Raw genomic sequence first — 16,550 nt, forward strand, 5'->3', positions numbered from 1 at the left:
TCCATGGCCCATTTGTGAAAATGATGGGACCACCCAGAAAGTGGAGTAGTCTGCAAGTGACAGCAAGGCCTTAGGGAACAGTAGATCCTGATGACCATAAGACATTGGTCATTCCGCCCATTGGGTCAGCCCCGCCATTTAACCATCTGATCCATTTTCCCAAAGCCTCACTGCCTGGCCTTCTCCCCATAACCTTTGATGCCCCAGCTAATCAAGAACCTATCAATCTCTGCCATAAATACACTTAGTGACTTGGCCTCCACAAATACCTGTGGCAACAAATTCCACAGATTTACTACCCTCTAGCTGAAGATATTCCTCTGCATCTCTGTTCTAAAGCAGACACTCCTCAATCCTAGAAGTTGTGCCTTCTTGTCCTAGACTCTCCCACTATGGGAAACAACCTTTCAACATTTCAAAATGTTTCAATGAGATTCCCCTTCATTCTCCAAAATTCCAATGAATACAGGCCAAGAGCTGTCAAACGCTCCTCATACAACTCTTTCATTCCCAAAATCATCCTAGAGAGCCTCTTCTGAACCCTCTTCAACATTAGCACATCCTTTCTTTAATAAGGAGCCCAAAACTGCTCACGATACTCCAAGTGAGGTTTCACCAGTCCCTTATAGAGCCTCAACATCACATCCCTGATCTTAGATTCTATTCCTCTTTAAATGAAGGCCAGCATAGCATGACCTTGCACTGGACCACCATGTGCTTCAACTGTCTGCTGTTGTCAAAGGCATCCGAATTATTTAGACGATCAGACTTTAAAAACTATCAAAAAGGATTTAACTATTAAAGAATTGGATAATAATTTCAATAAATGGCAGAAATGAAAAACATTAGGTTGAGGAAATAAACATACTGGTCTGGATTTATAATTTAAATCAAGGTCATACCAAATGGAGAGCATTCTGGTTACCCTACGCATAATATTGTGCTGAACCCGATAAACTTTCAACCCCCCGTCAAATAGTGACCTGTGTGTGGTGAATGTTAGGTCTTATTGTTGGAAAACACCCTCAGATGATCAGGTTAAATTTTAAAAATTTGTTCTTACCTTTAAGTAATTGTAGCCGATAATGCAGAGGAAAGAGAGCAGCGTGTGAAGAATTGAAAGAATTTTCAAAGATGGTGCCATATAACCTGTACTCTCTTCAAGAACATAATAAACCAACGAATCTTCATCCTCCTCCTCCTCTTCATCTCCATTTCCAAAACCAGCACTTATTTCATCCTCAAAGCTTGTCCCTTCAGAGTCTTCTTCATCTTCAAGCACTGACACCTTCCAAGCACAAAAAAACAGTTTATCAATCACTGGTCAAACTCATCAGACTCATCTAACTGGGCTGCAATAAACAGCTGGCTAAACCTTTCACTGATAACCTTTCACCCATCAATGGTCTCAGAGTAATTCAAGAAGGTTGAATGAGGTAAGAGCAATGTTTGCCATGGATCCTTGTGCTAGTTTCCTCAGAAAATGTTATGTGTAACCACCACAATAGTGATTCTGAGGACAAACTATCCACTGATATCTCCGATAAATCCTGCTCCCACAGTGACTTGTATCTCCTTTCTCTCAACCTCTCTGCCTCTGGTGCATCTGTTCTCAAGATGAGGGTTTCTTGTCCAGGTCTTCAGAAAGTCCCCTTGACCATAACTCATCTGTACTTTGTTCAGAATGTCTGCTCTAACCCCTGATAAGAGTTGCCTTGATCCTCACCTTCCATCCACAAACCTCTGTTAACATTTCTGTGAGGTGCAATGGGATTCCACTACTAGTCATACTTTCCTTCCCCTTCCCTTTCTAATTTTTGTGCGACTCCCTGGACTGCTCATTCCTCTCCCCAGCCCTCCATGCTCCCTGGCACTTCTCTCTGCTGCTGAGGAGGTGTAACACTTGTCCCTGCGGTACAACTGATGTGACCTTCTCTGCATCAATGAGATCATGCATAGATGAGGCAACCGTTTGTGGAGTCCGTATCAGCAACAGAATCTTCTGGTTGCATACAATTTCAACTCCCCTTCCCAGACCCAGATGCCTGTTCCTGTCCTTGTCCACTGCAAACCTGAAGAACAGAACCACATGCCACTTGAGATTGATGGTCGTGCACACACCTATCTCTCTATGTTGTTTCTTTTCTGGCCCAGCTCTCCTAAACCTTCACCCTTCTGGTTCGATCTATCCATCGTCACTCCCCAAGATTTGCACTTTTCATTGCAACTTCCGTCTTTACCTTCCCTTACCCTCCCCCCACCTGCTCGTTGTGTTTTTCCCTTCTTTATTCATGTCCACGTTACTCTCCCTTCCTTCCACATTCTCATTCCCAGGGCAGGGTTAAAACCCAAGTTGCTCAAGTATGGATGCAGCCTGGATGATGGTGAAGCTCTGTGCTGGTGATGTTGGCCCGAGACTTTACCCCTACCCCTCCCCACCCCTATCTCCATCCCAGTGTAGAGCTTGGGTGACAATTCAAATCCAGCAGGGTAAAGAAAATTGAGTGGTAGGAACAGTTTAGTTTTTTTAAATTTTGAGATACAGCATGGTTATGGGCCCTTCTGGCCCACGAACCCATGCTGCTCAAATCCACCCACATGACCAATTAACCTCGGATTCCCTCATGTTTTTGGAGAGTGAGAGAAAACCAGAGCACCTGGAGGAAATGCATGTGGTCACGGGGAGAAGTTTTGGATTTGAACCTGGGTCGCTGGTGCAGTAATAGCATTGCACTAACCGCTAGGTAAACTGTGCTGCCATTTAAAGCCAGGAATGGAAGAGTGAAACTTGAATTTAACCTCCACAGATAAAGCAATGCAGCCATACACGAGAGCCGCTGCTTGAGATCATAGGTCACTGATTTCAGGAGTAAATACATGCTAGGTGCTTGCTTTTGAAGAGCACAGTTTCAGAAGAAAAGGGATTAGTAAAATTTGGTAAAGTGGGTTTTTTAAACACCAGTGAGTTTGAAAAATGATACCAGAATGTTGGATATGATTCTATTGTTGTTGTTTGGAGGAGATTAAAAGAAATAACCTGATTGTATAAACAATATCCCACTGAACAAGAGAAACACGGGAAGTGCAGATGCAGGAATATGGAGCAAGGAATGAGAAGCTGCAGGGACTCAGACAATGTCCGTGGAGAGAGATGTGCCAGTCATTGAGTCTTGAGAAGGGGTCCTGGCCCGGAACATCAACTGATTACAGGGACTCAGACAATATCCATGGAGATGGATGGCCAGTCATTGAGTCTTGAGAAGGGTCCTGTCCTGGAACATCAACTGATTATTTATCACTGTGGATACTACTGATGAGGCCCTCCTGCTTCTCAATACCTGAGACACCCATGATATTGTGCCAATCAGGGTTGAGACAAATTTCAATTGTACAAGAAAGTCTATTTATTTGGAATTGTGCAAGTTTTATCCTTCAGTAGCACTTCTAATATCAGTAAAGATCCCAAGGCACTTCATGTGAAGATTGTCAAACAAAATTTAATCAGAGCCATGTCAACAGAAATTGAAAGAAAACAAGAAGTGAAACACGAAACTCTGCAGACACATAGTTGAAGTGAAAACACAATACGCTGAAGAGACTCAGCTGGTCACACAGCATAGATAAAGATACATGATAAAGAGTTTGGGCACCTGCTGACATATTGCTCATACCTTGATGAAGGACTCGAGCTCAAAATGCTGGATTTGTATCATCTTTGTGACATAAAGGACACTGTTTGACCTGCTGAGTTTCTCCAGCATCATGTTTTTACTGAAACAAAACAACAAGTTTTAAAGAGCAGAGAGAGAGGCAGGCAGGTTTAATGGAATGGAATGTTTACCCGTGACAGCTGAAGACATGGCTGACAATGAAGCAGCCATTAAGTCAGAGGCCAGAGTAGGGAGTGAAAAGAGGATAGAGAGATAAGGCCAAGCCATGGGGGAAGAATGCCAGTTGGTGCACTGAGCTTGGCTCATTGGTGATAATTAAGTAAAAGGTTCGTGGGAAATGAGTTGTGGACACTGGCTACTAAAGGTAAGATGGATGAGAATGGAGCCATTGGGTTGAGGAGCAGAGACACAATGTCAACGATAGGAAGGAAAGAATGGGTTAAAATCCTAGAACTCTACCCACAATAGCAGTGGGAAAGCACCTTCACCATAAGGACTACAGTGGTTCAAGTTGGGCAATAGGAATGGGCATAAATTTCTGGTTGCAAGAGATGTCACAACCCAAAAAACATGAATAAATTAAAACAGATACTGGGATTGTAAATGGCTCATTTCATCCTTTGATGGTAACAGTGAAGTTGGGAGGATAATTGGTTATCAGCAAAACTGGCTCATTTTCACATTCGACTGCGTGACACCTAGATTTTTCACAGGATTTCAGTACTGGCATCCATTTGTCTTGATGGTAAACTTACCTTATAAAAGAGGAGGATAAAGTTGATTGCAAATGCCACAAACAGAGCTAGGAAGCGGAGATTGTAGAAGTTTCTTGATAAATAATTCTAGTTAAAAGATACAAAGAGATATTATTCATTGCATGCCACACAGTTATACTAGTAAATAAACTCCATGACGAAAGGTCAAATGAAGAGTCAATAACTAACGTTAACTCCATTTCTTTTTCCAGTTGGATCTGCTGAGGGCTTCCCCCAGAGCCGAATTAGTGCCCAAGCCTCAGAGCCCCTTCCCCTGCATCATTCTCTTTCGCCACTTACTACCTGCACAATCGTCCTATTTCTACTCAGCAGCAGTGCATAATCTGGACTGCCTTTAAAGTCCTCTTTAATCATTCTTAATTCCTGAAAATCTATTTGCAGGGCCCTATCATTGTCCAGTATTAGTCCTTCCATTTGTTCAGCCTTATCCTGCAGAATTTCTGCTGAAGTCAGTGATATTCTCAATACAGAGTAGCAAAATGCCATTCTGAAATGATTTGTATCCCATAGAGGTGCCTATCTGCTTCCCTGGCCTTTGCTCTCCTGATCTTTCTACTTCCCTTCCGATTAGGCTGCCACCCACGATCCTGTGCTTGACATAAAGAAAACTTCCTCCCTCAGTCATACTAAGAAATGAATGCTGTTTAGAGAATAAAATGGTCCTAAGCGTCTCCTGGACTAATGCCTGCTCTTTCCTGCAGTCAATTATTCCCTCTTTGCCAGCCTATTAAGCCCCACCATCTGAAATGTCCTTTCCACCAAGAACTCAGTCCCGTGATTTCAGCTGGCTCAAGTTCCAAGGTCCAAAGTTTCTCACTCAGCAGGCAACACTTTCTGACCCTGTGTCCATGAGATGGGAAATGTGAAACAATCAATTTTGGCAGGAACAATAAAAAGCATGTTATCTAATGAAGAAAGATGGTAAATCTCCAAGACATGCCCTGATTCACAAAGGGCTAGAATCAAGGCATACCAAGTAATTAGAAAAGTAATAAAATGTTACTTATTGCTTCTGAAGGGAAATTAATAGAAAGGTCAGGAGATTATGCTTCAGTTATATATAGGATATTAGTTGAAGGAAGGATGATAACGTGTTGGAAGCAATTCAGCGAAGGTTTCCGGACTAGTGTCTTCTGAGGAATGGTTGGAAAGCTAGGCTTTATTCTTCATAGTTAAAAGAGGATCTTAGACTATTTTAAGGGAGATGTGGACTGATTCTTGCAAAACAAGGAGTGAAAGATTACTGAATGGAGACAGAAATGCAGGGTGACATTAAAATTAAGATCTTATTAATGGGTCTGCATGGGAAGGTCACACTTGCCCCTGCTATTAATTCACATATTCATGTGTAATAATTTGTTATTGTCAGACGGCTGAGTGTTTTATTTAGTGTGAATGATTTCTTAATTACCAACTTCTATCTTTAACCAAATACGTGTTTTTCTCCACATCTCTGTCCCATAACTCCTGTCAAATTCACTCATCCTTTTTTCCCAATACTTATGCCAATCTTCGACCCAGTGAACAAATATGTTTGATGGTGTACCTTGACAACTCCTGTACAGATTTTTAAGTACTATTCATACGTACCAAGAGCTTTGTTTTATAATTTTCAAACTCGTTCCAGAACTCCAGAACTGCTTCTGGTTCCTCTCTTTTCCTCTCCAGCTTGGCCTTCTTTCTTGCCTTTTTTGCTGGCGTACCATCCTCTTTTTCTCCTTCTTCCCTTACTCCTATTTCCTTTTCTTTTTCTTCTGGTTTTTCTTTTGCCTCTGTCTTTTCTTCCCCTCCTTCTGGGAGTTCTACTACCTCTTTTTCTTTCATGTCCTTCTCAGCCTTTTCACCATTCTCAATGCTTTCAAATACAGAAAGAAGAAGTATTGTTCAACATTACGAACTTTAAAAATGCTGGGATTTGTATGACGATGGCAGGATCTGGCAGCAAAAGTTATTGTCGCCAACTTAACTCTTGATATTTCTCATCATTGCATGCACATGAACGGAATGGAATTTCCAAAACAGAGTACAACACATCCCAGCTATTATCCCTTGGGTTAGTCCTGTCCAACAGCCAGACTTCGTTCTAATGATACAATACAATGCTGAGAAATGAAGATGTGTGTTGCCAGGGTTTTGGATAACAAACTGGTTTTACACCTGAAAGGCAATGATTGAATGAAATACACTTCAATTTAATAAATGATGTGCAATCCATGCGACTCACAATCTCAAGCAACCAGCAAATTCACTTATCCGGCATCTACCAATCCCCATAAGGGCCAGATCCCAAGGGTTTTACGATATATTGTTGAGAAATAACATTTGCTGCATTGAAGATTTTAAAAAGTCTTACTCTGCTTTCTCTGCCTCAGTTTTGAGTTGATCGTCCGACTTGGTTTCCAAAGATTCAAACTGGTGCTGTTGAATGTAAAAGGGCTTGTTTTATTATGGTCATCAAAACTAAGGATTAGTTTTAATGAAGATTTATCAATGGCCTCAACCCTGCATCCAGGCAAGACCTTGACTTCGCATCACAATTAGGCCATTCAGCCCAATAAACCTGCTCCACCATACAAATCATGGCTGACATATCTTTCCTCTTAACCCCATTCTCTTGTCTTCTCCCCATATCCTTTGACACCTTTATTTTTCAAGAACCTATCAACATCTGCTTTAAATAATGTGGCCCGCATTGTGACAACAAATTCCATCGATTCTCCGTCTGCTGGCTGAAGAAACTTCTCCTTTCTGTTCTAATGAGACACGCTTTGATTCTGTGCCCTCTGGTACTACTGGACTCTCCCACTACCAGAAACATCCTCTGCATGTCAATTCTATCCAGCCCTTCCGACATTCAGTATAATTTGAAGAGTGCCTTATCGTGAGGAATGTTAAGGGAATTTGTCAATTTGTTCCGGCATGGACTAGTCGGGCCAAACTGGCCTGTTCTGTGCTGTATATGGTGAGATGGAATGTTAAATGTTACTTCTCCAGCCAGAGCAATGAAAAAGAATTCCAGATATTTATATTTCATTTTGATCTCTGTGAACAAGTTGGGAAGAAAAATTATTATTAGATAAGCAAACTTATTATTTTCTCAGTCTAAGAAGAATTTTATGCAAGCAAAATAAATAGGGTCAACTGTTTGTTCAAGAGGGAATAGAAATCATCTGATACACCCATGAAATTAAATCTGAGATCTGACTTTGATCGTTTTTTTAAAAATCTTCAATAGACGTAGGGGTCATTATGTCATATGGATGTAATTGGACGGCGCAGGCTCATGGGCAGGAGGGGCCTTTTAATGTGCCGGATTTTTAAATTTAAAAAATATGCAGTGCAAGGCACTCACCCTGACTTTTCTGAAAGTAGGTGGTGTTCCTTCTGGGGTTGGGGGCTCAACTGGCGTCGACTCAATGATGTCACCGAGTCCGAGGTTAGATTCAGGCGAACCCACCCTCAACTGGCCACTTTCCCTTTTTACATCAGCCTTTTCAGATGCCTCCTCTTCTTTTGTTTGATCTTCAAAGTCAGGCTGGATTTCAGTTTCTTCAACCTCTGCCTTGCTAATGTCAGGAAGATCAGCATGAACCTCATCCTGAGTAGGATCAGGCATACTAGCCAAGAGTTCCGTGACAGTCAGATGTTTGGCTCCTTCAACCAAGCCACCGCCAAATAACGTATTCCATACAATCATGAAGAAACCACTACAGATGCTGTAGATAAACTGCAAGATGCCGATGAACAAAGTCCAAAAGAAGGACACCAGAGACATCACAATCTCCTTAACTGTCATCTTCTTTAGTTTCCTATACCTTTTCCTTACATTCTTAAACGTGAATATTTTGAAGAAGTCTACAATGGAGTTAAGGAACCCAGCAAAGGCAGATGGTGCCTCAGCGGGACAAGTGGTTTTCTCAGCTTCTGCTCCTTCACCATTCTCTTCTTCCTCCTCTTCTCCTTCTGACTTTTCTTCCTCAGTTGTTTCAGAGATCTTTGAAGCGATTTGCATCTCAAAAATGGTATCTTCGCAGAAATTGACAAAGAGTTCCATCTTCTCAGATTCTCCGCCCTCATTCACCACATCAAAGATAAACTGCCGCTTCGACTCTTTTACCTGAGGCATCTCCCACTGTGTTTTATTGGCCTCGCTAATTTCAAAGTAAATCCGCTCTATCCTCTTGCTGGCACCCATGATCTCAATGCGTCCGAGGAAAGGCTGGAAGTAATTGAGAATGCTCTCTGCTAATTCCAAGAAGTTCTGAAGTCTTGTATCATGAGGGACATGTTCAGAGAGATTAGTGAGCAACACAGCTATGTTAAAACCAATGTCCTTGGCTGGTTCCTGAAAGCGGTTTGCAAATTCCTCATAGTTTATCATTTCATTTTCATCTGCTTCTGAACATGAAAGGAGGAACTGGATTTCAGAAGGTGTGTATTGCTTCTGGCTGTCCATTGCTTTCTGGAAGTCCTTCTTTGAGATAAGCCCTCTGGGGTCAGTTACATAGTCTTTGAATGCATCAGAAACTACAATATCCTTTAGTTTCAAGAACATATCAAAGAACTTTAGGATCATTTCAACGTTGCTTGATGACTCCACCAACATGTCCACCATTTGCTTAGCAATAGTTCCATTCACAACATTTCCTGAAAATATCAAAAAGGGAAATATATCATTGTTTTAAACAGTTTGGGTTCCAGTTCACTGAAGCGCTGCTTCCTGGTATTTATTTTTGAAATTGTATTTTTTTTTGAGATTATGAGAAATCCAGTGCCAAATATTAAATATTACATTAACCAGATTAACGTCACATTCAGCACCTTTTTTCCCTAGGCGACTATGGCCAATACCGGAGACACGTGAGGGGCCATAAGACTGACCCATTGGTCGAGGAGGTACACCTCATCTATGCTAACCCTCAATATGCTTTTGTGATGTACCCTGATGGCCATGAGGATACAGTACCTGTCCGGGATCTGGTGCATGCTGGAGTACTTGGAACCACTCCATACACCCCTGACCACCCTGAGTTTATCATCACCCCGCAATGGGACTCCCTGTTAGGAGCAGACTCACCTGGGATACCACCCCCCCGCAGATCTCACTCCAATGCCCTCAGGGCACTGTCCCCCCTCCCTCCCATACCGCTTCCGACTTCATCCCTACACAGACAGCACCCTCTCCACATAGTCAGACGGTGACCCCGTCTCTTGACACTCAGCCAGCGGAACAGCAGACCACCACCGCACCTGCTCCCCGCAGGTCCTGTAGACAGAGGAGGTCACTGGTGCAACTGAATCTTTAGTCTTGACAGTTTTTTTTCTTTGTTGTTCAAAGACTGAGGGGGGTTCTGTTTTAAAAGGAGGGGTGAATGTGGTGATATGTTTCCTCCATTGTATATAGTTATGGTTGACTATACATGGAGCTGGCCCGCCCACTGATGACTCATGCCCCGTGACTCCTCCCCTGTGATCCTCGGCCACAGAGGTCGAGCCACCTCTCCCTTCCTGCCATTCCTATACCTGGATCCAGGCCAGCAAGGTTCTTCTGTACATTAAAGCCTATCGTCCCCTCAGCCTAGTCTCTGTAGTTACTGGTAGTGCACTACAGAAAGAAAAACAATTAGCAAAGAAATTTTAATTATGTTAAAATAGCCACAACTAAGGAGGCAAAAAAAATGAATGCAGCACAGTGTTGCCAAAATCAAGAACATGACTAACTTCACTGAAAATATTTGTCTGAAAACTGTAGAAAACATTGTAACATCTAACACCAGTGGAATAGACCATTAACTGGCTCCAGATTTCAAACATTGGGAATTACTATAGTAAAAAAAAAGATGGAGAAACTCAGCAGGTCAAACAGAGGTTGGAGGGGGCCCAGACAGAAAATTAGGTGCTGTTCCTCCAATTTGCAGGTGGCCTCAGTTGGGCAGTGCATGAGACCATGGACAGACATGTTGATATGGAAATGGAGTGAGGAAATGAAATGGTTGCCACGATCTTCCAGTCTGTATCCAGTCTCTTTGATGTTGAGCAGGCTGCAACAGGAACACTGGGTGCAGTAGATCACTCCTGCAGATTCACGATGGTGGTGAGGAAGGAGGTGTGGGCACAAGTGCAGCATTTTATGCAGTCACAGGGGTAGGTTCAATGATCAGGAAGTGCAAGAAGTACATGATTAAATGTCGTGACCACAATCACAATAACATCCACTGCTTAGTGCATAGAAACATTAAAGTTATTGAGCCAACACCAGGGAACAGGCCATTCAGTCCAACTCATCCATACCAATCAAGGTGCCTTGCTGAGCAAGGCCAATTTACCTGCAAATTGGGCCCATATTCCTCTATCCTATCTATGAACATGTCCTTTAAACATCGTGGTCATACCCATCAACATCACTTCCTCTGGCAATTCATTATACTCCATTCTGTGTGTGAAAAACATGCCTCTCAGGTCCCCTCACCTTGAAATGTGTGCTCTCTTATTGATGAATATGTACTTGTTTCTCCAGGCTTATCCATGTACCATATGTCCCAGCACCCTGTCATTTACTGTGTATGCCTTGACCTGGGTTAACTTTTTCCCCACCTTTCCAAGTTAAATTCCATTTTTAATTTCTTTGTCTAATATCACAGTTTATAGATCCTGTTGCAACCTTCGACAACTTTCTTCACTGTCCACGACAGCCCCAATTTTGGAGCCATTCAAAAAGTTACAAGTAATGCCAACTTTATTCTCATCCAAGGTGTTAACATAGACGATGAAGAACTGTTGACCCAGCACCAATCCCTGCGGTGCATCACTAGCTACAGCCCTCCAATAGGAAAAACATTCCTCCAGAATCACCCTCTATCTCCTCCCACCAAGCCAATTCTGTCCAGCCACATTTTATTCCACATGATCTCACCTTTCAGAACAGCCTACCATGCAGAACCTCATGCTAAATTACATGAAGACCATCTCATCAATTCTCCTCTATCAAAATCATAAGATACTATGATGACTACCCCAAGCCATTGCAAATGTTGATCGATCCTTTCTTTGAGAATCCCCTCTAGTATCTTTTCCACCACAACCCAACCTGGTTTGTTCTTGCAGCCCTCTTAAATCAAGATGAGCTAACCCCACCACCCCCCCCCCCCCCCACCCGCCCGCCACAGTCTTCCAATACCTCACCTGCGACAGAAGGATCTCTGCCAGGGCCCCAACAATTTCTGGACTTTCCCATTTGCAAACATTAAATACAGGCTGATATTTACCTTCCAGTAAAGACAGCAGCATCACTACCATGTCTTTCTGCAAGTCCAGGAGCTCCTTCAACAATTCAATCTGGCTAGAATCCTGTTAATAAATGTAAAACTATTGAGAAAGGATTTCAATGTTGGCATTATTGTACCATCACAAAAATAACAGAACATGAACATTCCATCTGAACGAGGAAAAGGAAGTGTTCAGTTATATTTTACAGTAATGTTTGATCATCACCTTCCTGGGTTGTGAATCTGTTGAGCTCATTGGAGGTGGAGGGTAATTCTATTCACTTGACTTAGCAGTCAAGATAATAAGGCACTCAAAGACTGGTATCTCACTGAGCAACACTTCACACATCGACTCATCATAATTGACCTCCTTTCAAGGATTCTCTTAACACACCAACAAAAAAAATGATTGGAATCAACACGAGTTAACGTCCTCTTAAAGAACATAGGATGTGTTGAGTGAAAGTTCATTTTCGATGCAACACAATTTTTCTGACGAAAGATCATATGAACTAAAATGTACGTAGAGTTTGATATTGATACTGGATGCAACAAAGGTGTTTAAATCATACTTAATGAAGGCACTGGAGGGAAACCTCTCCAAATCTACTGGAGAGATCAATTCAACATCAGGATCCTCTTCCAGCCCAACACTGATGATGTCATTACATTCATTTAGATACGTCAGACTAATTGGATCCACAGTGTCGAATGTTCTCAAACCCCTTCCTGAAAAATGCACAATTTTCACTGAGTCATAGAGCTGAAGTCCAACACGACAGCAAAGGTAGTGGGCCACCTTCCTAATCACCCATCTGTCCATCCTGCCAGGCCCACCCAGCTGTCTTTGCAACAGGGTGCACATCCTTCATTGGTCTCATCAGTTATCTTAGAACCCACAAATGGGTTTGCTGCAAAAAAGACATGCCTACTAAGGTTAAGGGAGTGATTAAAGTTAGTGAACTTAAGAGACACATCAGATTAATAAAGGAACAGGTAACCAACTGAGGTTTAACAGCCATAAAATCAACTAATAAAAAGAGAGGCTTGAGATACATGAGAGACTGCAGATACTACAATGGAACAAAATGCTATCTGCAGGAGGAGCGGTGGGTCAACAGCATCAGGGGGAAGAAAACTGTTGATGTTTCAAATGGGCCTCCTTCATCAAGACAGGTTGCAGAGGTGAGATGGCCAGGATAATTAGGCTTGGGTGGGAGGGCATAGATTATGGAAGAGCATAGATTATGGAAGAGGAGGTTGGTGGGAGGAGAGACAAAGGAAACCATATTGCTGCTCTATTTGGAGGAAGGGGTGGTGAGAGCGTTACTCTAAGAAATGCGGCAGAAGGAGGACACTTTGGATGTTCTGGAATGGACTATTGCAATATAATCAACAAGAAGGCAGGCATAGATGGGAGCCATGTGAGCACCCATAGCTACACTTTGATTTGTCGGAAATGAGAGCTGTCAAAAGAGGTTATTCCAGGTGAGAATGTGTTCTATAATAGAAGAGGCTTCATTGTTTTGTCTGAAGGATACAATGGAAGTGTAAAAATACACAACACAGATGATCAGGTTTTACTTTACATTTTAGGGTGGTACAGTTAGCACAACATTGTTACAGAATCAGTAATCAGGATCAGAGTTTGAATCCTGCACTGTCTGTAAGGAGTTTGCATATTCTCCCCATGCCTGCATGGGTTTTCCCAGGGGCTCCGGTATCCTCCTGCCGTTTGAAACGTACTGGGGGTTGGATGTAATTGGGTGGCAGGTTCGTGGGCCAAAATAGCACCTGTTACTGTGCTGTATGTCTCAATCTAAATTTAAAAAAAAATCACTGTCTAACCAAGTATTCTGCAAATATTAGGCATATCTACTTGTCGTCACCTGAAATATTATTTTTGATCCAAATGAATGAAGTAACGCTCTCAGGAGTAAAGGAAAGAAAACAGACACACGTTGAAAATGTCAGAATTGGCTACGAAAGGAAACTGAATATTCAAGATGCAGTTGAGAGAAATGCAAACGTATTCACTTCTGTTCGACAGACATTTAACTGCAAAGTTCTTTTTTTTTTACTTTTATACCATGAAAGAGATCATGGATCAACCTCTGAGGAAATTGCTTGCTGATTTTTATCTTTGAGGGTTTAATGGCATCCAAACTTTAGAAACAATTGATCTAAAGTGAAATTCACCATACAAAATTTTTTTACCAAAGCGGAAACCCAAAGAGATGTGGTCCCGTTAGGAAAGGTACTTTGGGTGCAATGATAATTGTGCACAATGAACACATTGCTATTTTTGCTATGATCCAATAGCAAACAGTATTTGTGTTTCAGTGTAAGTAATAACATAGGAATTGGGAAAGCAACAAAAGGGGACAGCAATGCATTCATTCGGGGGAAGGCCAATATCCAAAGAGGTAGTGTATGAGGCTGCAAGTTCAACTCTCACCGAGCCTTACCCATGGAATGCAAGCAAGAATCTTGATCATTTTAGTCGAGGCTGTCCAAGATTAAAGCAGCGGTCTTGATGATGAAAGGATGCTTGGTGTTCCTGAGTTGAGGAACTTGCTACATTGCTTTGCAAACACTGGACTGAAATAAAAACTTCAGATGAGCTTACAAAATCAAAATTGATTGGTCATTTGGTCAGCCTGATGATTGAGAACAATGGAAGCAGAGACACAAGAGACTGTAGATGATAGAATTTGGATTGAAAAACAAACTGCTGGAGGAATGCAGCAGGCCAGTTGGGCCCAAGAGGTCCATTTCCATGCTCTGACCCTATGCTTCCCACTTCCTTCTGAGCCAAGGTCTCCTGCTCCTTTCCTTTTTGTCGAAAGCAAGACTTTCTGTTATGTGCAATGAGAGATTGCCCCTGTCTGGACTGAGATCACACCTCACTTCCCTCTCAAACTGCAATTTCTCCATCAATTTATTTAATGTATCTTATATTCTGAACTTTAAATAAATGGGAGGGGAGGTGAGGGAGGGAGGGGGGGGGGAGGAGGGAAGAAAACGACATTGTACATATTTAAGAAGGAAAATGTATGTATCTTGATCAATATGGTTTATAGTGTGAAAAATAAAAAAATTTAAAAAAATTTAACATAATCTTCACATCAATTTCCAGAAATCATACAAGATAGTTTCTCTTTGTTGAAGTATTGAGATTTGATTCAGCAGTACACAGTTGCAATGGAGGAGGGCTCTGCAGTTGCAGAAAAGTGCACGATACTTTTTTAAAAACTTTTTTGGTAAGACCAGATTGTTGAGGAACCTTGTACTTGTTTGACTGATGAAGGCATCATTTCTTTTCTTTTTAAAATAGTTTAACATAGAAATCCTACATAGAAAACAAGTAAAATCACATGAGACTCTCTCTTGATCTTAACAAAGTGCTTTGTTAGTAACTGCCTGGCTGGGGAGGGAGTCACCTGATAGATAATGAGAGGCATTGATGTGGTTAATAGTCACCACATATTCCCATGGTAGGAGTATCAAATGCAAGGGTTCAAGGTGCGAGAAAGAAGTTTTAGGCAAGATCTGAGGAATGTAAGTTTTACACAGAATGGCTGATATCTGGAATACGCTGCCAGATTAAGTGATGGAATTAGATACAATGACATGGGTGAAGAAATATTCCTTGTCGATGGGTAAAACATTTGGCATGGATGCAGTGGGATGAAGGACACTTTTCTGTGGTATTTGACCCCATGATCCTGTGCAATATGACTGTTCAATTGCACTCGTTTTAACCTAATAAATCTTCAGATGATGACTTTATTTAATTTAAAATACCTCTCAAGTAGATTAAAATAGCGATTATTTGAAGCCGTATTCTTGACTAGTTGCTTTTGATGCAAAAAGCAGTAATAAAAATAGATTAAAACTTACCTCATTCCGAGCTTTAATCCAAAAATGTTCCTTTTTTTGCATGATAATAAACAACGAACATTATATATTAAAATGACATCACACCTCATTGACAATATTACCTCCCCTCATAGTAAACATTCTTAAATGACTTGGCCTTTATTTCATTTTTGTGTGTAAAAGGTTATCACCACAAACTGTACTAATATGGCAAAGCACATCCATTTTTTGAGAGTTGTAAATGAGTTTGAAAGTCTCATGATAACTGAAATGATGACAATGTAGAGGACAGATTTTTTACTAACAAAAATATGTTGGCACGCTGCCCTGGCTAGGTGTTCTTCCTTTTCATTGCAATCCTATTCACTGGACTTAGTTGTCAAAATAATAAAAAGGCAGACAGCTGAACCACACTTGACACATCCACTCATCGCCTTCTGTCTCCTTTTGAGGATTCTAGTGGCACAGAAACAAAGGATTGGGAACAAGTTCATGTAACTCTTGAAGTTGTGTTGAGTGAAGTTTATTTTTGCTGCAACACGTAATTTTGCTCCATGTCTGGTGAAAGAAAGGTCAGATAAACTAAAATGTATGTAGAGTTTGAGATTGATACTGGATGCAACAAAGCCATTTAAATCATACTCAATGAACGCACTTCCTTGGCAATATGAGTGTTAGAGATAATCTGCTGCCCTTCCTACAGAAGGACCCTCGTCATTGTCCTAGGTATTTTAGGTCCTAGGTAACTTAAATATATGGCAGACTCTGATTTAGAGGTTACATTGAAAAATCATGAAGAGGAACAGAATTCGTCCTCTTCTGAAACATCAAATTTTAATATTGTGATGCGGACCTAGCTTTAACCTAACCATCAGTTTGTATTGAACTATTGATAACAAGCTAAGACCATTGAATTCCTGTCTAAATGAGAATTGCCAAGTTTAGACCAAGAATAA

General features: G+C 41.4%; 1 protein-coding gene across 11 annotated transcripts in view; it reads right to left on the reverse strand.

Annotated features, from left to right (window-relative positions):
* LOC138748799 (ryanodine receptor 1-like) overlaps window positions 1-16,550 on the reverse strand; it is a 394,433-nt gene that overhangs the window by 29,154 nt on the left and 348,729 nt on the right. For all 11 annotated transcript variants that reach the window (XM_069909562.1, XM_069909560.1, XM_069909558.1 and 8 more), the window contains 6 exons: window positions 11,713-11,794; window positions 7,800-9,094; window positions 6,801-6,865; window positions 6,038-6,302; window positions 4,427-4,513; window positions 1,064-1,288 (listed from right to left, as the gene is read on the reverse strand). In XM_069909562.1, the coding sequence (XP_069765663.1) occupies window positions 1,064-1,288; window positions 4,427-4,513; window positions 6,038-6,302; window positions 6,801-6,865; window positions 7,800-9,094; window positions 11,713-11,794 (2,019 nt within the window). The remainder of the gene's footprint in view (window positions 1-1,063; window positions 1,289-4,426; window positions 4,514-6,037; window positions 6,303-6,800; window positions 6,866-7,799; window positions 9,095-11,712; window positions 11,795-16,550) is intronic.

This window comes from Narcine bancroftii, chromosome 13, assembly GCF_036971445.1.
Source record: "Narcine bancroftii isolate sNarBan1 chromosome 13, sNarBan1.hap1, whole genome shotgun sequence".
Taxonomy (NCBI): Eukaryota; Metazoa; Chordata; class Chondrichthyes; order Torpediniformes; family Narcinidae; genus Narcine; species Narcine bancroftii.